General features: G+C 45.3%; 1 protein-coding gene across 1 annotated transcript; it reads right to left on the bottom strand.

The window, feature by feature from the left end:
- Positions 1-20,944: 20,944 nt before the first annotated feature.
- On the bottom strand, positions 20,945-22,528 carry LOC109753185 (putative HVA22-like protein g). The gene is made up of 6 exons (XM_020312107.4): positions 22,305-22,528; positions 22,099-22,197; positions 21,793-21,849; positions 21,622-21,685; positions 21,344-21,550; positions 20,945-21,254 (listed from the first exon to the last, which is right to left on the bottom strand). The coding sequence occupies exons 1-6, from the start codon at positions 22,337-22,339 to the stop codon at positions 21,132-21,134; spliced, it is 585 nt and encodes a 194-aa protein (XP_020167696.1). The 5' UTR covers positions 22,340-22,528; the 3' UTR covers positions 20,945-21,131.
- Positions 22,529-24,344: the final 1,816 nt, after the last annotated feature.

The raw sequence follows: 24,344 nt of genomic DNA, 5'->3' as shown, positions 1-24,344 counted from the left end.
ACGTCACAACGTAACTGGGTGATTATAAATATGCTCGACAGGTGTCTCCGAAGGTGTTTGTTGGGTTGGCATAGATCGAGATTAGGATTTGTCACTCCGAGTATCGAAGAGGTATCACTACTGCAGGATGGTCCAAACGCGACACTACGATCAGAGACCCTTCGACGAAACTGTGTGCGATGCCATAATCGCAAACGGTGGTGTAAAAAACCTGTCAATAAAGGTGCAAAAAGTTTGCGATGACAGATGCATCAAACATGGTTCGGAATTTAGTTGCGTGTGCGATGCAGGGCATACAGTTTAGCTCAATTAACTGTTTGGGATGAGGAGGCACAAAAGAAACAGGCAGCCAGATGAAGGCGTGTGCGACGTACAACATACGGTTCACTCGGATGAACTGTTTGTGATTAGGCAACACAAAAAAAAACGGTTCAACTGAACAAGATGTGTGTGATACGACAGGTCCGTATTCTGAAATGTGTGCGAAGACCAATAATATCACAGACGATTGCTGCTAATAAGCCGTGTGAATTGCTCTGTCTTCAGTAGAATAACATGTGTATATATATAACTGAAATAAACATCCAATTACATAAGTGACTATACAGATCATTCGCACACACCTCAATAAACAATTGCATGCATTCTAAAGTAGGAGAAACGATCGTCTAGTCATCTACTTCTTGTGACGCTCCCGCCACTGCTATGTGGCTCGATCCCTCGTCTTTGTTAGGAAGAAGACAGTTCCTCATGTCAATGACTCGCCTGTATAGCTCTTACCTTGTGTACGCGTCCATGGCTGCGTACTTGACATGTTGTTCATCCAGTCTCTTATGCCACACACTGTGTCAGGCGTTCTTGTCCTTATTGCTCTCTTCCTTCATCTTCGCATAGTAGGGGTCGATGATGGCCGAGGCGAGGTCAACCAGGGAGTTCAGTTTGTTTTTGTCGCTGCCCCAGACCTTGTAGTGGTGCTGGATGTTGACAAGATTCGGGCATTTCAAGTCCGAAACCTTGAGCGCTTTTAGACCGTTGGTGGTGTCCACCGTAGCGAAACTGTAGTTGGAGCTGTTGATAAACCTGAAGAAACGCTCGCAAGGTCTTGTGGCAAGGTGGAAGTGGTAGACGAGGACGTCATGTCACACGCACAACTGGGCGACGGCAACCTTCTGATCATGCCCGGCACGACCGATGGTGTACTCGAGGTCGAAGCCGACCACTCGGTACTTGTCCTCGACAGGGAACTGCTCCATAGTTTGGATGGAGCTCTCCACCGAGACCGGATCGTTCGTGTACACCACCGAGATGGCCTTCCCCCTCACGTGGGTGTCCACTACGTGATGCATGGTGAACTGCCCGCCGTTGTCGTCGTCGGCCGCTGGGAGCGCCATTGGAACCGCTGGATGTCCTCTCTGTATTGTCCTCGTGGGTGTGCTTATTGTGTCGTGTGAGACGAGAGATGAAGGTAAATGGCCGCAGGAATAAAAGGGGGCCGGGCGGCGTGGATTCTCGGCGCGTCCGCATGGCAGTTTTTGCAGCGGGTAACTGCATCGTCACGCCGCGCCCGGCGCAACCGCTTGCACACGAATGTGCGTGATCATGCGCCGGCCCCAAACACTTGCAGCGCACGTGGAGGGACGAGGGCAGAGCACCCGAAGGGACGCGAGAGCAGAGCACGTCGCGGCGGGATGCGAGCAGAGCGCGCCGCGGCCGCCTGAACCACAAGCAACCACACGCATAGAGCAGTTGAACACGCAGGAAATGGTCGCCTACAAGCCGGCCGACAGTTGCGTCGCTGCGTAGAGAGCGGTCGTGTGGTACCACCTCCGTCTAGTCTATAGTCTCCTTTATATTCCGTGCCATACTTTGCCCTCAAATTGAACCAACAAAATGTTAATGCATGTATTAAAAATTATATAATTGGAAACTATGTTCAAATACAAATCCAACTATATAATCTTTGGCGACATGCATTCGTATTTTATTAGTTAAATCATACTTATAAACCAAGACGGTGGTATAGTAGGTAATTAAATCGCAAACATTTTTTTATTAACTGTATTTGTACGTGGCCTTTCGTCCTCCTCTTGCACGTCTTGTCACCCTGCTGCCATAGACGGCTTACAGCGCAAGGTTGCGCGGCGCACGGGGGCGTTCTTTTTGCCAAACGGTGGCGCCAATGAATCGTCGGTGAGCCCGTTCCCGCACAACCTCGCAGGTTCCCGCGCAACCTCGCAGGTTCACGCGCAAGCTTCCCGCCCGACTCGGTGAAATCCCCCAAAATCCCAATGCTTACCGGCCTGCTATAAAAACCCTCACGGCCGGCGAGTCCTGCATCCCATTTTTCCCCTCCATCCCTGTAGCTTATCTCGTCTGCTTCTCCCACAAACGCCAATGGCACCGGTCAATCATCGTCGCTCAGCCACTCCGCCGTCATCAGAGGACAGCTCCAGCTGGGAGGCTACACCGCGGCGGCGGTGCAGTCCCGGCATAGTGTAGTGCGCGTGGCGTCCCTGTTGGGTGTGCGCGGAACACCCACCACACGTTCCGCCGCCGGTGCCCGTCGGTAGCTGTTGCCGGCCACTGTTGCCGCCACACCACCATCGAAAGCCAGGGCCATCACCCGCTCCGCCGCGGCGGCCCGAAGGCGGGAGGTGGCCGTCGTGGCCGCCACCCCACTGCCGGCCACTGTGGCCATCACCCGCTCCGCCACCGCGGCCCAAAGGCGGGAGGTGGTGGTCGTGGCCGCCACCCCGTCGTCGGCCGCCGTGGCCGCCAGCCCACCGTCGACCCCCGGGGTCATCACCCGCTCCGCCACCGCCTCTCGAAGGCGGGAGGCAGAGGAGGATGCCCGCACGTGCATCAGCGACCTTGCGCGCTACACCGAGTTCCTACGGGAGGAGGAGGAGCGCCTCGTCGAGCATGCAAAGAGCCTTACCGACGCCGCCTCAGAGGCAAGGAATCAGGAGATCTACGAGGAGAACCACCGCTTCGAGAGGGGTCGTCTGGAGCGGTAGAGGGCGTTCGAGGTGAGCGTCGCTGAAGCTGCATTAGCGGCAGGCACCGCATTGCGGTTGCCCAGCTCGTCGGTAGGCTCCTCCTCCTCCGCCTCTTAATGAGCGCGCTCGGAAGACAAGAGGCAGCCGAAAGTAGTACAAAGCCCCTCCGCAGTAGTAGTAGTATTTAGGGGCTATTTTGTTCAGTTCATCTGATTATAGATATGGTGGATCTATACAACGTACTTAAAATTAGCTAGTATATATAGTTGAACTAGCTATTTCAGTACGTGGTTGGCAACAATTGGGGAAAAGTTTGGTCGGTTCAGCTGTCGAGTTGAACTGTTTGTATAAATTAAGAACGACTGCTTAATCTATGAATGAAATCTATGCTTAATTACTGAATTTTAGTTGCAAAAATTAGATACTGCTAGTGATTTTTAGCTTCATATTTTAACAAATCACAGTGTTACAAGGATTGACAAATCTTACCAAATTGTTTGTACATGGTTGCACACGGGTCATCCAAAATAATCGTTTGCGTTGAAGGGATGCACAAATCCTGCGCTGCTCTCACTTTGCATACGGGTGTTCTATCTAAAACGTTTGCGATCAAGAGCTGCAGAAATCCTGCTCGGCACATTTTCTCTTGGCTTCCTGGGGAAGCTATCAGTTTGCATACGGGTGTTCTAACTAAAACGTTTGCGATGAGTGTTTTATATTTAAAAAGTGAATTAAACTGCAGCTCGGGCACCATTAATAAAGAGGATGCAAGCAAGGTAGGCAGCCATGGAAGTCAAAGGGCTCACTTCCCAGTGAGCCTGCGCAGCGTACAACTCACACGTTTCCCAGTGAGCCTGTGCACTCGAGTACAGCTTGCACGCCTCTCGGTCAGCCTGCGCACCGGACGGCGCTCGCACGCTCCCGTTCAGTCAAGGTCAAGCAGCTGTAAGCACGGCACCTCCTACAACCATTAAAACCAAGACACATGGCGTCACGTGAATGGTTAACAGAATTTTGGATTTACTAGAATTTAAAAACCAAGCATCTCAATGTTTTACCAGCAATCAACAGTGCCCTGGTGTTTGAAATTCATTCCCATTTCTTGCATGGGACCTAAGCATGCATCCAAGGACGCAGATTTGATTTTTCAACCAATTTATATGCACTGGAGCATGTGCATGTAGTTCAATTTTGAATTATGCACATAAATGCATTGAAAACTCCGTTAATGCATAAAAAAGTCCAAACGAACCCTGAAAAATCACAAAAATTCACACAACACTCCTGTTGTTCTATGTTGACACGAGAAAAAATTTGAAAGCAATAAGAGGCAACAGATATCGTTTCGTCCCCAATGGTGGGACGTTCCCTACCGAAAACCATCATGCTTGTTGTGAGAAGCTCCGGTTTATGAGAAGCATATACCCAAACCTGCCCCAAATGGGACAAAATTTGTACCACGGCATGTTGATGCCGCTCCATGATAGCATGCCAAGTTTCATGAATTTCAGAGGAGTTTTGGATTTACTAGAATTTAAAAACGAGACATCTCAATGTTTTGCCAGCAATCAACGGTGCCCTGGTGTTTGAAATTCATTCCCATTTCTTGCATGGGACCTAAGCATGCACCCGAGGACACATATTTGATTTTTCAACCAATTTATATGCACTGGAGCATGTGCATGTGGTTCAAACATGAATTATGCACATAAATGCATTGATAAATCAGTTAATGCAAAATATTGTCCAAACGAACCCCGAAAAATCACAAAAATTCACACAACACTCCTGTTGTTCTATGTTGACACGAGAAAAAAAAATTGAAAGCAATAAGAGGCAATGGATATCGTTTCGTCCCCAAAGGTGAGACGTTCCCTACCGAAAACCATCATGCTTGTTGTGAGAAGCTCCGGTTTGTGAGAAGCATATACCCAAACCTGCCCCAAATGGAACAAAATTTGTGCCACGGCATGTTGATGCCGCTCCATGATAGCATGCCAAGTTTCATGAATTACAGACGAGTTTTGGATTTACTATAATTTAAAAACAAGCATCTCAATGTTTTGCCGGAAATCAACGGTGCCCTGGTGTTTGAAATTCATTCCCATTTCTTGCATGGGACCTAAGCATGCACCCAAGGACACAGATTTGATTTTTCGGCCAATTTATATGCACTGGAGCATGTGCATGTAGTTCAAATTTGAATTATGCACATAAATGCATTGAAAAATCAGTTAATGCATAAAAATGTCCAAACGAACCCCGAAAAATCACAAAAATTCACACAACACTCCTGTTGTTCTATGTTGACATGAGAAAAAATTTGAAAGCAATAAGAGGCAATGGATATCGTTTCGTCCCCAAAGGTGGGACGTTCCCTACCGAAAACCATCATGCTTGTTGTGAGAAGCTCCGGTTCATGAGAAGCATATACGCAAACCTGCCCCAAATGGGACAAAATTTGTACAACGGCAAGTTGAAGCCGCTCCATGATAGCATGCCAAGTTTCATGAATTTCAAACGAGTTTTGGATTTACTAGAATTTAAAAACCAGGCATCTCAATGTTTTGCCAGCAATCAGCGGTGCCCTAGTGTTTGAAATTCATTCCCATTTCTTGCATGGGACCTAAGCATGCACCCAAGGACACATATTTGATTTTTCGACCAATTTATATGCACTGGAGCATGTGCATGTAGTTCAAATTTGAATTATGCACATAAATGCATTGAAAACTCAGTTAGTGCATAAAAATGTCCAAACGAACCCCGAAAAATCACAAAAATTCACACAACACTCCCGTTGTTCTATGTTGACACGAGAAACAATTTGAAAGCAATAAGAGGCAATGGATATCGTTTCGTCCCCAAAGGTGGGACGTTCCTTACCGAAAACTATCATGCTTGTTGTGAGAAGCTCCGGTTTGTGAGAAGTATATACCCAAACCTGCCCCATATGGGACAAAATTTTTACCACGACATGTTGATGCCGCTCCATGATAGCATGCCAAGTTTCATGAATTTCAGATGAATTTTGGATTTACTAGAATTTTAAAACCAGGCATCTCAATGTTTTCCCGGCAATCAACGGTGCCCTGGTGCTTGAAATTCATTCCCATTTCTTGCATGGGACCTAAGCATGCACCCAAGGACACATATTTGATTTTTCAACCAATTTATATGCACTGGAGCATGTGCATGTAGTTCGAATTTTAATTATGCACATAAATGCATTGAAAACTTAGTTAATGCATAAAAATGTCCAAACGAACCCCGAAAACTCACAAAAATTCACACAACACTCCTGTTGTTCTATGTTGTCACGAGATTTTTTTAAAGCAATAAGAGGCAATGGATATCGTTTCAGCCGGTGACGATGGAGATCATGACGGTGCTTTGGAGATGGAGATCAAAGGCACAAGATGATGATGGCCATATCATGTCACATATTTTGATTGCATGTGATGTCTATCTTTTATGCATCTTATTTTGCTTAGTACGATGGTAGATTATAAGATGATCCCTCACTAAAAATTTCAAGGTATAAGTGTTCTCCCTGAGTATGCACCGTTGCGACAGGTCATCGTGCCGAGACACCATGTGATGATTGGGTGTGATAAGCTCTACGTTCACATACAACGGGTGCAAGACAGTTTTGCACGTGCAGAATACTCAGGTTACACTTGACGAGCCTAGCATGTACAGACATGGCCTCGGAACACTCAGACCGAAAGGTCGAACGTGAATCATATAGTAGATATGATCAACATAGAGATGTTCACCATTGAAAACTACTCCATCTCACGTGATGATCGGACATGGTTTAGTTGATATGGATCAGTGATCATTTAGATGACTCGAGGGATGTCTATATAAGTGGGAGTTCTTAAGTAATATGATTAAATTGAAATTAATTTATCATGAACTTACTCCTGATAGTTTTTGCATATCTATGTTGTAGATCAATGGCCTGTGCTACCGTTCCCTTGAATTTTAATGCGTTCCTAGAGAAAGCTAATTTGAAAGATGATGGTAGCAACTACACGGACTGGGTCCGTAACTTGAGGATTATCCTCATTGTTGCACAGAAGAATTATATCCTTGATGCACCGCTAGGTGAAAGGCCTGATGCAGGAGCAGATGCTGATGTTATGAACGTCTGGTAAGCTCGATATGATGACTACTCGATAGTTCAGTGTGCCATGCTTTACGACTTAGAATCGGGACTTCAAAGACGTTTTGAACGTCATGGACCATATGAGATGTTCCAGGAATTGAAGTTAATATTTCAAGCAAATGCCCGAGTTGAGAGATATGAAATCTCCAACAAGTTCTATAGCTGCAAGATGTAGGAAAACAGTTCTGTCAGTGAACACATACTCAAAATATCTGGGTATTACAATCACTTGACTCAACTGGGAGTTAATCTTCTAGTTAATTGTGTCATTGACAGAGTTCTCCAATCACTGCCACCAAGCTACAAGAGCTTCGTGATGAACTATAATATGCAAGGGATGGACAAGACTATCGCCGAGCTCTTCGCAATGCTCAAAGTTGCGGAGGTAGAAATCAAGAAGGAGCATCAAGTGTTGATGGTTAACAAGACCACTAGTTTCAAGAAAAAGGGCAAAGGAAAGAAGGGGAACTTCAAGAAGAATGGCAAGCAAGTTGCCACTCCCAGGAAGAAGCCCAAGTCTGGACCTAAGCCTGAAACTGAGTGCTTCTACTGCAAAGGGACTGGACACTGGAAGCAGAACTGCCCCAAGTATTTGGCGGATAAGAAGGATGGCAAAGTGAACAAAGGTATATTCGATATACATGTTATTGATGTGTACCTTACTAAGGCTCGTAGTAGTGTCGGGGTATTTGATACTGGTTCTGCTGCTCATATTTGCAACTCAAAACAGGGGCTACGGATTAAATGAAGATTGGCTAAGGACGAGGTGACGATGCGCGTCGGGAATGGTTCCAAGGTCGATGTGATCGCCGTCGGCACGCTACCTCTACATCCTCTACATCTACCTTCGGGATTAGTTTTAGACCTGAATAATTGTTATTTGGTGCCAGCGTTGAGCATGAACATTATATCTGGATCTTGTTTGATGCGTGACGGTTATTCATTGAAATCAGAGAATAATAGTTGTTCTATTTATATTAGTTTTAGGCCTTAGCCCTGATGGAGGCCGCCCACGACCATGTCGAGGCCGCCCACGCCCAGCTCCTGGCGGTCACCACATAAATCGAACGAAGCTTCTCCGACAACGGTCGGCAACCCACGGCCGAAGAGCTTGCAATCGCCGAGAGCGTTCGAGCAGTCGTTCATTCCTTCGCTGCATACCTTGCGACGACGGAGCCCGTCCGAGCCCAGATCGCGTCCGCCCACGCCCAGCTCGTGGCGGCCTTTTCCAAAGAGACAGCGGACGCGGATGACGAGATGCTTGCCGAGTATGGTGTGATGGATGTCATGGAGCCCCTTCCCCAGGAGACCGTCGGGCGCGAGCTGGACATGAAGGCGGCAGCGGAGATCGACGAGCACCAGCCGTAGTAGTACTCTTTGTTTTGTTTAATTAACAGCGCTGGTCTTTAATTTGTTAGAGTAATGTTTAGGTCAGCTAGCTCTGTTTAATTGCTGAACTTGCTCGATTAAGAAGTTAGTCTCCTTTGTGTACCCAAATTATGCAATGACGTGGATGACAACTGTAACCATGGAAATTTGAACCAAAACTTTTGATGTTCAAACTCATCACGCACGCGTTAAGCTATCTGAATCGTTTGTGATGTCCACATATCGTACACAGTTTTGAATTAGGGACCGTGTCTGATGACACTTTGCGCGCCAGTTTTTTCGTTGAAGCGATTCCAAATTTTCGGCTTCCGCGGGAATATCTACCTCCCCGCCCCCTCCCCCTTACCAAAAGCCACATTTCCCCTCTTTCCACCTTCCTTTCCAAGTTGAAACCTTCACTCCTTGCTTGCAGCGCCGCCTCCTCGTCGGCAACCCTCCTTCATGCTGCTCGGCCTCCTCTATCCAGGCAGGTAATCCACACCCGACCCCCATCCTCCTCCTCCTTCCACATCCCACATGCCCCGACCGCCGGCGCGAGCGCGACACCTTCCACCCAAATCACCGACCCCACCACCAAATAAGCGCCGGCCTAAGCCATGGTGCACGCAGTATAGACAGGACCTCAAGGAGCATTTGGCAGCGGAGAAGCAAATCGCGGCAGCACGCGCGGATGAGGTCGCGATGGCTGCCATTCATGCCGACCCCTGGATCTTGAAGGAGCACCTTGCCATTTGCTAGCTACGCCGGTTAAGCATGCTCGGTTTACCCGTTGCATGTGTTGCTCCTGCCTTTCGTTCACAAATTCTAGTGAATTGTGCTATCTAATTTTACCATGCAATCTGTTGCTCTAGTGTATATGTTCTATATGTCGTGCAGTGTGGTGCTCACTTATTAACTGTTTTGTTAATTAGTTGTCGTCTTCAGTTAACTGTTTGGTTCAATTCTGCAAATGTGATGTTCAATTCTTCAGGTTGCAATTTTGTATTGTCTTCCATGTGAGAAATAAATCGAATTTATCTTTACAAAATCGTGGGTGCATTATGTTATTGTATACCATGTGAGGAATAAATTGAATTTGGCTGTAGTAAATACATGAGAAACAAATACAATTCCTACAATTGGCTGTATTAACTTTTGGTTAACTGTCTGATCTTCTATTAGGAGTATGTTATATTGTGCAATGTGGTGCTCAGTTAATGTTTGGTTCATTTGTTGTGGTGTTTAGTTAACTGCTTGGGTCAATTCTACAATGTGATGTCCAATTGTCATGGGTAGAATTTTGTATTATTGTGCATGTGAGGAATAAATCGAATTTGGCTGCACTTAATACATGCGAAACATATACAAGTGCTATATTTCCTAGTTCTTAATCATGCTTGGTTTGGGTAAATGGGTTTTTCGTGTGGCTTGAATTAATCTGATGAATATGCAATGTGCTTATTTTTCATCAACATATTTTACTGATAGCATGCGAACCCTTACTTAACCTGATGACTAACTACCCTATATGTGTTGCAGGGAAACAATGGGAAGCACTGAGGTTTATAATCGAGGTTAGCACGTGCATGGTCCGTTGTCTAATAGCACACTATTGTGCAATTGCAGGAACCATTCTAATATTTCGGTTTTTAACAATTTGGTCTTGCACATGTAGGTCTTGTTGTCAGATTTATGACCCACTGTTCGACCCTTTTTGCATATGGGTAAATGAGTTTGTCCATGAATATCAATCAAATCAAGAAACTCAGAAAGATTGTTAGGATAAAGAAATTAGCGACAAAAAAAAACAAGATCTTTGTCTGCACAATGAAGAAGACATCAGTTCACTACAAGATGGTACTAACTATTATACCTTGCCTTTTTTTATTCCTTTGCCCCCATTTCCAATATAGAGAAGATATTTATGCACATCCTTGTTTTCAGGCCTTTTCAAAGCAGTTCACTGATGATTACCTCTCAAACCACCTCTATGGTCAGGAGGCGAGGAAGGTTTTCATACAACACCCACAATTCAATATCGAAGTGTTCCTGAAGAGGACGAAGGACGGACGGTCAATCATCCACAGGCACTGGCCTAAAGTTGCAAAGACCTTCAACATGAATGAAGGCTCAATATTCGCCTTCCGCTTCAGCAGTTTTCCAGATGAGATGCATCTGTCTATATACCATCTATGATGCTAATTTCGAAAGGTTCTACATGTTGCATGTGGAACTTGCTGCTGGTGCAGTTGTGTAATGGGGTAGCTAAGTGCTGAAGCTATATCATGTTGTACTATGATGTATTTCAATTATGAAATTCTTCTTCCTTAATATGGAAATGAAATATATTGTGTGCTTAATATGAAATGTCAATTAGATTAATAAATGGATTATGAATAATCGGATAATTAGCTTGCTAATGGAGAATTTGCCTGCTAATTGGATTTTGCTATTGCAAACGGGTGTTGAAAAAATACCGTGGGCGATGACCTTAGGCAACACACAGAGTTTCTAGGAATAAACCGTGTTGGATCAATGAACAATCACACACGACTTTCTCTTGAAAACTGTTTGCGTTAGGCCACCTTACGCAAATGTTTACCACATAAAAACTATGTGTGATGGACAGCCTTTGCCACACAGTTTCTTCTACGGACCGTGTGTGATACATTCAATAACGCAAACGATTTAACGAGAAAAATTGTGTGTGATGTACCTGTGAACGGAAACGTTTTCCTTGGAGCGACTGTGTGGGATGTGCATACAAACGGAAACGTTCAGCGGGGACTGATTGTGTGGGCTGTACTTGCGATTGGAAACAATTTTGCCGTATAATTGTATTTTTTTAGCTCTACTGTATGTATTTTCGTATTTGAGCGCTCGCCGGTCGCACACGGCCTCATTTTGCCGAACGTGTGTGCCAGGAGGGCATATCCCCAACGGTTTCTGGGTCGTGTGGGAAGGACCCCCCTATCGCCCACACTCACTTGGCGACGGTTCCAAATGCCGTCGCGGAAAGGTGTTAAAAACCGTTTGTTTAGGACCGACGCGTACGAGTGTATCTCTGGGCCCTCTCGGTAATGCACATCATGATAAGCCTTGCAAGCAATGTGACTAATGAGTTAGTTGCGGGATGATGCACTACGGAACGAGTAAAGAGACTTGCCGTTAACGAAATTGAACTAGGTATGAAGATACCGACGATCGAATCTTGGGCAAGTAACACACTGATGAGAAAGGGAATGACGTATGTTGTCATTGCGGTTTGACCGATAAAGATCTTCGTAGAATATGTAGGAACCAATATGAGCATCCAGGTTCCGCTGTTGGTTATTGATCGGAGATGTTTCTCGGTCATGTCTACATAGTTCTCGAACCCGTAGGGTCCGCACGCTGAACGTTCGATGACGATTTGTATTATGAGTTATGTGTTTTGGTGACCTAAGATTGTTCGGAGTCCCGGATGAGATCACGGACATGACGAGGAGTCTCGAAATGGTCGAGAGGTAAAGATTGATATATTGGACGATAGTATTCGGACACCGGAATGGTTCTGGAGTGTTTCGGGTATTTATCGGAGTACCGGCAGGTTACCAGAACCCCCCGGGGGAAGTAATGGGCCACATGGGCCATAGGGGAGAGGCAAGGCAGCCCACAAGGGGGTTGCACCCCCCCATGGGGAGTCCGAATTGGACAAGGGGAGGGGGCGCGACCCCCCTTTCCTTCTCCCTCTCCCTCTCCTTCCCCCTTTCCCCCTCTGATAGAAGGAAGGGGGGCCGAATAGGACTAGGAGTCCAAGTGGGTTTCCCCCACTTGGCGCGCCCCCTAGGCCGACCTCCTCCCCTCTCCCACCTTTATTTACAGGGGCAGGGGCACCTCTAAGCACATCAATTGTTTCTTAGCCGTCTCCGGTGCCCCCCTCCACCATTTACTCCTCCGGTCATATTGTCATAGTGCTCAGGCGAAGCCCTACGAGTATTACTCACCATCACCGTCATCACGCCATCGTGCTGACGAAACTCTCCCTCGACACTTTGCTGGATCAAGAGTTCAAGGGACGTCATCGAGCTGAACGTGTGCTGAACTCGGAGGTGCCGTACGTTCGGTACTTGATCGGTTGGATCGCAAAGACGTTCGACTACATCAACCGTGTTAAACTAACGCTTCCGCTTTCGGTCTACGAGGGTACGTGGACACACTCTCCCCCTCTCGTTGCTATCCATATCCTAGATAGATCTTGCGTGATCGTAGGATTTTTTTTTGAAAGTGCATGCTACGTTTCCCAACAGTGGCATCTGAGCTAGGTCTATGCGTAGATGATATGCACGAGTAGAACACAAAGAGTTGTGGGTGATGATAGTCATACTGCTTACCACCAACGTCTTATTTTGATTCGGTGGTATTGTTGGATGAAGCGGCCCGGACCAACCTTACATGGCCACGTTCATGAGATCGGTTCCACCGACAAACATGCAACTTGTTTTGCATAAAGGTGGCTGGCGGGTGTTTGTTTCTCCAACTTTAGTTGAATTGAATTTGACTGCGGCTGGTCCTTGTTGAAGGTTAAAACAGCAAACTTGACGAAACACCGTTGTAGTTTTGATGCATAGGTAAGAACGGTTCTTATTACAAGCCCGTAGCAGCCACATAAAACTTGCAACAACAAAGTAGAGGATGTCTAACTTTTTTTGCAGAGCATGTTATGATGTGATATGGTCAAGACATGATGTGACATACGTTATTGTATGAGATGATCATGTTTTGTAAAAGTTATCAGCAACTGGCAGGAGCCTTATGGTTGTCTCTTTATTGTATGAAATGCAATCGCCATGTATTTGCTTTACTTTATCACTATGCGTTAGCGATAGTTGTAGAAGCAATAGTTGGCGAGACGACAACGACGCTATGATGGAGATCAAGGTGTCAAGCCAGTGACGATGGAGATCATGACGGTGCTTTGGAGATGGAGATCAAAGGCACAACATGATGATGGCCATATCATGTCACATATTTTGATTGCATGTGATGTCTATCTTTTATGCATCTTATTTTGCTTAGTACGGTGGTAGATTATAAGATGATCCCTCACTAAAAATTTCAAGGTATAAGTGTTCTCCCTGAGTATGCACCGTTGCGACAGTTCATCGTGCCGAGACACCATGTGATGATTGGGTGTGATAAGCTCTACGTTCACATACAACGGGTGCAAGACAGTTTTGCACGTGCAGAATACTCAGCTTACACTTGACGAGCCTAGCATGTACAGACATGGCCTCGGAACACTGAGACCGAAAGGTCGAGCGTGAATCATATAGTAGATATGATCAACATAGAGATGTTCACCATTGAAAACTACTCCATCTCACGTGATGATCGGACATGGTTTAGTTGATATGGATCAGTGATCATTTAGATGACTCGAGGGATGTCTATATAAGTGGGAGTTCTTAAGTAATATGATTAAATTGAAATTAATTTATCATGAACTTACTCCTGATAGTTTTTGCATATCTATGTTGTAGATCAATGGCCTGTGCTACCGTTCCCTTGAATTTTAATGCGTTCCTAGAGAAAGCTAATTTGAAAGATGATGGTAGCAACTACACGGACTGGGTCCGTAACTTGAGGATTATCCTCATTGTTGCACAGAAGAATTATATCCTTGATGCACCGCTAGGTGAAAGGCCTGATGCAGGAGCGGATGCTGATGTTATGAACGTCTGGTAAGCTCGATATGATGACTACTCGATAGTTCAGTGTGCCATGCTTTACGACTTAGAATCGGGACTTCAAAGACGTTTTGAACGTCATGGACCATATGAGATGTTCCAGGAATTGAAGTTAATATTTCAAGCAAATGCCCGAGTTGAGAGATATGAAATCTCCAACAAGTTCTATAGCTGCAAGATGTAGGAAAACAGTTCTGTCAGTGAACACATACTCAAAATATCTGGGTATTACAATCACTTGACTCAACTGGGAGTTAATCTTCTAGTTAATTGTGTCATTGACAGAGTTCTCCAATCACTGCCACCAAGCTACAAGAGCTTCGTGATGAACTATAATATGCAAGGGATGGACAAGACTATCGCCGAGCTCTTCGCAATGCTCAAAGTTGCGGAGGTAGAAATCAAGAAGGAGCATCAAGTGTTGATGGTTAACAAGACCACTAGTTTCAAGAAAAAGGGCAAAGGAAAGAAGGGGAACTTCAAGAAGAATGGCAAGCAAGTTGCCACTCCCAGGAAGAAGCCCAAGTCTGGACCTAAGCCTGAAACTGAGTGCTTCTACTGCAAAGGGACTGGACACTGGAAGCAGAACTGCCCCAAGTATTTGGCGGATAAGAAGGATGGCAAAGTGAACAAATGTATATTCGATATACATGTTATTGATGTGTACCTTACTAAGGCCCGTAGTAGTGTCGGGGTATTTGATACTGGTTCTGCTGCTCATATTTGCAACTCAAAACAGGGGCTACGGATTAAACGAAGATTGGCTAAGTACGAGGTGACGATGCGCGTCGGGAATGGTTCCAAGGTCGATGTGATCGCCGTCGGCACGCTACCTCTACATCCTCTACATCTACCTTCGGGATTAGTTTTAGACCTGAATAATTGTTATTTGGTGCCAGCGTTGAGCATGAACATTATATCTGGATCTTGTTTGATGCGTGACGGTTATTCATTGAAATCAGAGAATAATAGTTGTTCTATTTATATGAGTAATATCTTGTATGGTCATGCACCCTTGAAGAGTGGTGTATTTTCTTTGAATCTCGATCGTGGTGATACACAATTCATAATATTGATGCCAAAAGATGCAAAGTTGATAATGATAGTGCATCATATTTGTGGCACTGCCGTTTAGGTCATATTGGTGTAAAGTGAATGAAGAAACTCCATGCGGATGGACTTTTGGAATCACTTGATTATGAATCATTTGATGCTTGCGAACCATGCCTCATGGGCAAGATGACTAAGACTCCATTCTCCGGAACAATGGAGTGAGCCACTGACTTATTGGAAATAATACATACCAATGTATGCGGTCCGATGAGTGTTGAGGCTCGCGACGGGTATCATTATTTTCTGACCTTCACAAATGATTTGAGCAGATATGGGTATATCTACTTAATGAAACACAAGTGTGAAACATTTGAAAATTTCAAAGAATTTCAGAGTGAAGTGGAAAATCATCGTAACAAGAAAATAAAGTTTCTACGATCTAATCGCGGAGGCGAATATTTGAGTTACGAGTTTGGTCTTCATTTAAAACAATGTGGAATAGTTTCACAACTCATGCCACCTCAGACACCACAGCGTAATGGTGTGTCCGAACGTCGTAATCGTACTTTATTAGATATGGTGCGATCTATGATGTCTCTTACCAATTTACCACTATCGTTTTGGGGTTATGCATTAGAGACAGTTGCATTCACGTTAAATAGGGCACCATCTAAATCCGTTGAGACGACACCATATGAACTATGGTTTGGCAAGAAGCCTAAGCTGTCGTTTCTTAAAGTTTGGGGTTGCAATGCTTATGTCAAAAAGCTTCAGCCTGAAAAGGTCGAACCCAAATCAGAAAAGTGCGTCTTCATAGGATACCCAAAAGAAACTGTTGGGTACACCTTCTATCACAGATCCGAAGGCAAGACAGTTGTTGCTAAGAATGGATCCTTTTAGAGAAGGAGTTTCTCTCGAAAGAAGTGATGGGAGGAAATTAGAACTTGATGAGGTAGTTGTACCTTCTCTCGAATTGGAAAGTAGTTCATTACAGAAATCAGTTCCAGTGATGCCTGCACCAATTAGTGAGGAAGCTAATGATGATGATCGTGAAACTTCAGATCAAGTTACTACCGAACCTCGTAGGTCAACCAGAGTACGTTCCGCACCAAAGTGGTACTGTAATCCTGTTCTGGAAGTCATGTTACTAGACCATGACGAACCTATGAACTATGAGGAAGCGATGATGAGCCCAGATTCCGCAAAATGGCTTCAGGCCATGAAATCTGAGATGGGATCCATGTATGAGAACAAAGTATGGACTTTGGTTGATTTGCCCGATGATCGGCAAGCCATAGAGAATAAATGGATCTTCAAGAAGAAGACTGACGCTGATGGTAATGTTACTGTCTATAAATTTCGACTTGTTGCGAAAGGTTTTCGACGAGTTCAAGGAGTTGACTATGATGAGACTTTCTCACCCGTAGCGATGCTTAAGTCTGTCTGAATCATGTTAACAATTGCCGCATTTTATGATTATGAAATCTGGCAAATGGATGTCAAAACTGCATTCCTTAATGGATTTCTTAAAGAAGAGTTGTATATGATGCAACCAGATGGTTTTGTATATCCTAAAGGTGCTAACAAAGTGTGCAAGCTCCAGCGATCCATTTATGGACTGGTGCAAGCCTCTCAGAGTTGGAATATACGCTTTGATAGTGTGATCAAAGCATATGGTTTTATACAGACTTTCGAAGAAGCCTGTATTTACAAGAAAGTGAGTGGGAGCTCTGTAGCATTTCTAACATTATATGTGGATGACATATTATTGATTGGAAATGATATAGAATTTCTGGATAGCATAAAAGGATACTTGAATAAGAATTTTTCAATAAAAGACCTCGGTGAAGCTGCTTATATATATTGGGCATCAAGATCTATAGAGATAGATCAAGACGCTTAATTGGACTTTCACAAAGCACATATCTTGATGAAGTTTTGAAGAAGTTCAAAATGGATCAGTCAAAGAAAGGGTTCTTGCCCGCGTTACTAGGTGTGAAATTGAGTCAGACTCAATGCCCGGCCACTGTAGAAGATAGAGAGAAAATGAAAGTCATTCCCTATGCCTCAGCCATAGGTTCTATCATGTATGCAATGCTTTGTACCAGACCTGATGTGTGCCTTGCTATAAGTTTAGAAGGGAGGTACCAAAGTAATCCAGGAGTGGATCACTGGATAGCGCTCAAGAACATCCTAAAGTACCTGAAAAGGACTAAGGATATGTTTCTCGTTTATGGAGGTGACAAAGAGCTTGTCGTAAATGTTTACGTCGATGCTAGCTTTGACACTGATCCTGATGACTCTAAGTCGCAGACCGGGTACGTATTTATATTGAATGGAGCTGTCAGTTGGTGCCTTTCCAAGCAAAGCATCGTGGCGGGATCTACATGTGAAGCGGAGTACATAGCTGCTTAGGAAGCAGCAAATGAAGGAGTCTGGATGAAGGAGTTCATATCCGATCTAGGTGTAATACCTAGTGCATCGGGTCCAATGAAAATCTTTTGTGACAATACTGGAGCAATTGCCTTAGTGAAGGAATCCAGATTTCACAAGAGAACCAAACACATCAAGAGACGCTTCAACCCATCTGTGATCAAGTCAAGGAGGGAGACATCAAGATTTGCAAAATACATACGGATTTGAATGTTGCGGACCCGTTGACTAAGCCTCTTCCACGAGCAAAACATGATCAGCGCCAAGACTCCATGGGTGTTAGAATCATTACAATATAATCTAGATTATTGGCTCTAGTGCAAGTGGGAGACTGAAGGAAATATGCCCTAGTGGCAATAATAAAGTTGTTATTTATATTTCCATATTTCATGATAAATGTTTATTATTCATGCTAGAATTGTATTAACCAGAACTTGATACATGTGTGAATACATAGACAAAACAAAGTGTCCCTAGTATGCCTCTACTTGACTAGCTCGTTAATCAAAGATGGTTAAGTTTCCTGGCCATACACATGTGTTGTCATTTGATGAACATGATCACATCATTAGGAGAATGATGTGATGGACGAGACCCATCCATTAGCTTAGCATTATGATCGTTAAGTTTTATTGCTATTGCTTTCTTCATGACTTATACATATTCCTTTGACTATGAGATTATGCAACTCCCGAATACCGGAGGAACACCTTGTGTGCTATCAAACGACACAACGTATCTGGGTGATTATAAAGATGCTCTACAGGTGTCTCCGAAGGTGTTTGTTGGGTTGGCATAGATCGAGATTAGGATTTGTCACTCCGAGCATCGGAGAGGTATCTCTGGGCCCTCTCGGTAATGCACATCATGATAATCCTTGCAAGAAATGTGACTAATGAGTTAGTTGAGGGATGATGCATTACGGAATGAGTAAAGAAACTTGCCGGTAACGAGATTGAACTAGGTATGAAGATACCGTCGATCGAATCTCGGGCAAGTAACATACCGATGACAAAGGGAATGACGTATGTTGTCATTGTGGTTTGACCGATAAAGACCTTTGTAGAATATGTATGAACCAATATGAGCATCCATGTTCCGTTGTTGGTTATTGATCGGAGATGTGTCTCGGTCATGTCTACATAGTTCTCGAACCCGTAGGGTCCGCACGCTTAACGTTCGATGACGATTTGTATTACGAGTTATGTGTTTTGGTGACCGAAGATTGACCGGAGTCCCGGATGAGATCACGGACATGACGAGGAGTCTCGAAATGGTCGAGAGGTAAAGATTGATATATTGGACGATAGTATTCGGACACCGGAATGGTTCTGGAGTGTTTCGGGTATTTATCGGAGTACCGGGAGGTTACCGGAACCCCTCGGGGGAAGTAATGGGCCACATGGGCCATAGGGGAGAGGCAAGGCAGCCCACAAGGGGGTGGCGCCCCCCATGGGGAGTCCGAATTGGACAAGGGGAGGGGGTGCGGCCCCCCTTTCCTTCTCCCTCTCCCTCTCCTTCCCCATTCCCCCTCTGATAGAAGGAAGATGGGGCGAATAGGACTAGGAGTCCAAGTGGGTTTCCCCCCACTTGGCGCGCCCCTAGGCCGGCCTCCTCCCCTCTCCCTCCTTTATATACGGGGGCAGGGGGCACCTCTAAGCACATCAATTGTTTCTTAGCCATGTGCGGTGCCCCCCCTCCACCGTTTACTCCTCCGGTCATATTGTCGTAGTGCTTAGGCGAAGCCCTGCGAGGATCACTTCACCATCACCGTCATCACGCCGCCGTGCTGACGAAACTCTCCCTCGACACTTTGCTGGATCAAGAGTTCGAGGGACGTCAGCGAGCTGAACGTGTGCTGAACTCGGAGGTGCCATACGTTCGGTACTTGATCGGTTGGATTGCGAAGACGTTCGACTACATCAACCGCGTTAAACTAACGCTTCCGCTTTCGGTCTACGAGGGTACGTGGACACACTCATGATTGCAGCAGAGTTGGCAAAGTTCACTTTGGAGTTCGTGTGCTGGAATGCTTTAGGTCATGTCATTGTTTCGTACAACATCCATTGAGGTTTCCTTTTTCATGCTTTCTTCCCCACCAAAAATTCTGGTTCGATGAGACACTCCCCCCCCCCACGAGCGCGAAAACAATGGTTGCTCAATTCATCCTTGAGCATGCTTCCACACCTGATCTTTCAGACATTTGAGAGATACACTAATTGGCATTCCAACATACTTTCTATCTAACAAAATGCCACATGTGTATTAGTTTTCTCTTACCATGGTGTATATGTAGGGGTTGTAAGGGTCGGGCAGGCCAACTAAGTGCTAGAGACTTGGCTTTGAAAGCAGACCCAATCTAAATGAAGCTACAATTCGTGTTGGGCTAGCGGGAGCAAAGCCTATATATATGATCACGCGGAGGAGAACACGTAGCTGACAGTACGTATAACTAGAACCCTAGCCACCAAGTTTACCACAATCGTCTCTGAGTTCCCCTCATTCTTGCCGATGTATTTGCCACTAAGAGGTGGGTGTAACTCCAGATCTTTCATGCTTGCTTTGTGTGCCCTCATCAATGGAGTCTCAATGCTCAAGATATGTTGTGTGGAATAAATGTCTCCTAGCTCCATCTCTATTCTGGTGTGCCTTTGTAGCTATTGTCTCGGGCTAGTGGTGTTTCAGCCTCTTCTACTTTATTTTACCATGATCATTGTCTTCTTCCTAAGTTCCACAACAATGTGACGACAATTCAATTCGTCCGCATTATGTGGGGAGTGTCCTAGACCACAATGTGTTCAAGCCTTCAAGGTACTATTTTTCACTTTTTTGGTAGACGACCCATGCAACTATTCAAACCTTTGCAGATAGTCTATCATGTGTAGGTATGTTTTTTTCCGGTTTCTTTGAGGTTAGTCTAGCCTGTGCAAGCACTGAGCTTCTCGGTTTTTTTCCTTTATAAGAAAATAAATATACCCTGCTTTTCTACCATATACATGGAAGAACATCGTGATGCAATTGGTGGAATTTGAGATAACGTTTCTAGATCGCTTTGGTGTAGCTTTGAGTTTTTCAATGTTCTATCGCAATGATTTTGCTTATAATTCTTAAAATCGGATGGTTGGTGTACCAGCATAAATATGGGAAATCCAGGGTGAAAAAATAAAATAAAAATAAAACAAAAATACTTTACCAAACTATTTGTGATAATCAGCCTGAACATCGACTTACATGGAAACCTATACCACCTAAATATCCACAATCAAATAGGAGTAGCTTTGTTCATGTCAACCTTTTTAACGCTTCGATTTTTGTCCTACAACCATTCAGGTTTCTTTGCAGTCTTATCCTACCACGACCATCCTAGCTAGTCCGCTAGTAATCAGCACCGCGGGGTCGCCGCTGCCTGGCTGCGCTCCTCCGATCGCTGCCGTGGACGTAGTCGTCGTCGACGAAGCTCGGCCTCTCCCCTCGGTCCCTTCGGAACGAGAAGAACCTCTGCGCACCAGCACAAACAAAATCGCGACATGTAACATCTGAACAGAGTTAGCTACCAAAGTGACAGAAAAAAGGTATCCAGGGTATACCCTTGTCCTTGAGCCACTGGACGCCTGCGACTGAGCGAAGTCAAGGACCCGGAGGAAGAGCTCGTATCCCCTGTCGGTGAAGTTCTTGAGGTAGAAGACGATGAGGTCGCCGGCGTTGGCCCGCAGGTACCGCAGCCTCTCCTCGATGTTGGGCTCGTACTGCATCACCAGCGGCCTCACGAAGTTCTCGTACACGATGTCAGACCCCTGGTCAACGGGCAGAAGGTCTCTGTTCAGACATGGATCAATCAACAGACCACTAGAACTTGGCAACTTACCCTTGTCTGTGGGTACCAGAGGTAGACGAGGAAGGCGAGCTTGACTTCATAGTACATCGGAATCCTGCGATCGGAACGAAATGGTTTGTCAGACAACATATTTCTTTCTTTCTTTCTTTCTTTCAAAGGCCACATTTGATGAGTCAATGAGTTGCGGTTGGTGATTAGTACCTCGATATTAGGGCGCCTGCGATTTCATCGAATATGACCAGGATGACTAGTATGATCCTGCAAAGTTGCTGAAATTCGTCAAGCTCTGCAAGGCCAAGATCTCTAGCCAGTTATTGCATCACATTATCTCAAGAAGTCAAACTACATAGGCATTTTGGCAATTGCGTGATGTGCCCCCAATTGCTGAAACTTGGTACTGGCGCGTCCTAAATCCTAATTCCAGCAATTGCAAGCATCGCGTACGGACGGATCCAACAAACCAAAGAATGAGGATTACTCCAGAGATAAAGGCTCGTGGATCAGTACCAATACTGGCACCAAAACCGGAGCTGATCGGTCCGGCCGGTCCGCTGCTCGACCGCCTTGAAGCACTCCAACGCCGGCATGGCATACCCGAACAGAACCCTGCATCCCAAGCGATCAGCGATCGAGTCGACCAAGCAGAGGAATGGAAAATCCCGCCAAAATTACAGGCAACAGAGGTAGAAACGAGAGCGGAGGAACCCACTTACGTGAGGAATTTCGTCAGCAGCTCGACAGACATCATGAAGCGGCGTCGAATTCTCGGGAAGAGGAGGCCAAGATCTGTGTAACCTGTCTACCTAATTTCTTGATGAGTTCTCGGAAAGAAAGATAATGGCCGCCCCTCCAGGTGATGTGTTTGGTGTGGCCTATGACATAGCTTACCTGCCAAGTTGCTTGCGGCTGCGGGCAGGAGAAGGCAGGTGGTTAGCTTAGCTCGGCCTCAGCTCGAAACGGAATTTACAGTATTGCCCTTTCGGCTCCGTTGTGCGGTCAATGATTAGTGGGTCATGGGATTGATTCATTGATAGTTTGGGATTTGGGGTCCATGCTGGATATCTCCAGGGGTTGGAAGTATCTGTGAATATACTAAAAGTCCACGGGAAAGGTGAATGGGAGTGTGAGAAAAAGGAGAGCTCAATAATGTTAAGTCGCATGATTTGGTGCTATTAGATGGTGTGACACGAAGCCTACCAAAACTGAAAGGGAGATCAGAATTATTGAGCTACTAGTACACAGCATTGGTGTCGTCTCTATGCAGCCCGACACTCAATTTGACCGGAACTGACTCCAGATATGGGATGAATTATATTACCTCGGTCAAAAAAGCTTGTCTTATATTACCTTCGTCCAAAAAAAATTGTCTTATATTACCTCCGTCTGTCTTAGACAAGCTTTTTTGGACGAAAAGGGTACATGCGTTTTGAAAAGAAAATAAATGATAGAAGGTTATGCAAACATTTAACTATTTGTTCACGATATCACAGAGAAAATGTAGTCAAGCAAACAGGAAAATATGCAAACAAAAAAAAAAAACAGTAGCAAACTGCTTGTCTAGGGCTGCTTTGGGCGTGTTTGGTTGCCGGAGCAACTTTTGCCTACATTGCATACTTGACCTAGTTGAGCCTGACTAAAAAAAACAGGCAAAAACCAACATCTGCATGTTGTTTGGTTGCCTGTATACCCTTTAGTCTGCCTGGGGCGAAACTGAAGGTAGGCTGTTTGGTCATCCGATTGTTTAAACGGAATGGTGTTTGGTTACATGCAACACATGTTGTCTAGTAACCTCCTCATCAAGGTGGTGAGGTTAACAACACACTAGGCATGCAGAAATAACCAAAGACACACAAGACACATATAAACATAGTTTTAAACCAAACCTAGCAGTTTTGACGATTGTACTACACTTAAACCGAGCAGTTTTGAATGAAACCAATACGAAATTAAACTAATAATCAAACCAGTGCTCTCCTAGACGTTCACGTCGAAGGCATCGTCGTGCCTCCTGCACTGGTCACCACTTCAATGCCGTCGTCGTTGAAGACAATGACCTTGAGCATGTCGGGAGTCAGCAACTTGAAGGTCACCATGTACCCAATCTTGATCCGATGGAAGGCGGCGAAGGAGGCCCAACCCTAATCGAGGGTGACCCTGTCGTTCATCAGCTTCACCGTGACCCTCCATGAGCAGCCGGTGTTCGTCTTCAGCTTGAACTCCGTCTGCACGGCCGGGAAATTCTTTGTAAAATCCAAGGGCATTGGTATGCACTCGAGCTTGGGGGCAAGGATGAACTTGCAGAAGTGAGTTAGCCCAGCCTCCTCATGGTAGTGCCCGTAGTTACGATGCTTGCCGCTGGGGGGCTCCTCCAGCACCACATCCTTGTCTGTGGGCGGCACCATCTCCTTGCCCTTGTCCATGGGCGGCACCACCTCCTTGCCCTTATTCTCTGTCTCGATCTACATGGTGAACAACACGAAGTTCAAAGGTTGATCGGCATTAAAACCAATCATACAAAGCCCCTATATTTACCCGCCTGATGCTCACTACTTACCCACCACCGCACTCAGTTAACCTTCTTTGTCTCTCACTCCTCTTCCACCTATCCATCCCCATGAATTCCAACCCCAACCTTTCCCCTGGGGCATTGGATGAAAGGCTTTCTTCCTCGGGTGCTTGCTCGGTGACCGAACCAAGTTTGAGAACACCATGGAAGTGTGCTCGAACTTCAGTAGCATCAAATACATGCACAT

Source organism: Aegilops tauschii, chromosome 2 (genome assembly GCF_002575655.3).
Source record: "Aegilops tauschii subsp. strangulata cultivar AL8/78 chromosome 2, Aet v6.0, whole genome shotgun sequence".
Classification (NCBI taxonomy): domain Eukaryota; kingdom Viridiplantae; phylum Streptophyta; class Magnoliopsida; order Poales; family Poaceae; genus Aegilops; species Aegilops tauschii.
This window is presented reverse-complemented; position numbering and strand designations above follow the sequence as displayed.

Coding starts and splice junctions, on each gene's coding strand:
- LOC109753185 (XM_020312107.4), bottom strand. CDS start 22,339: ATGATGTCTGTCGAGCTGCTGACGAAATTCCTCAC. Junction 22,198..22,304: donor CTGCTGACGAAATTCCTCAC/GTAAGTGGGTTC, acceptor CTTGGGATGCAG/GGTTCTGTTCGGGTATGCCA. Junction 21,686..21,792: donor GCAGGCGCCCTAATATCGAG/GTACTAATCACC, acceptor TTCCGATCGCAG/GATTCCGATGTACTATGAAG.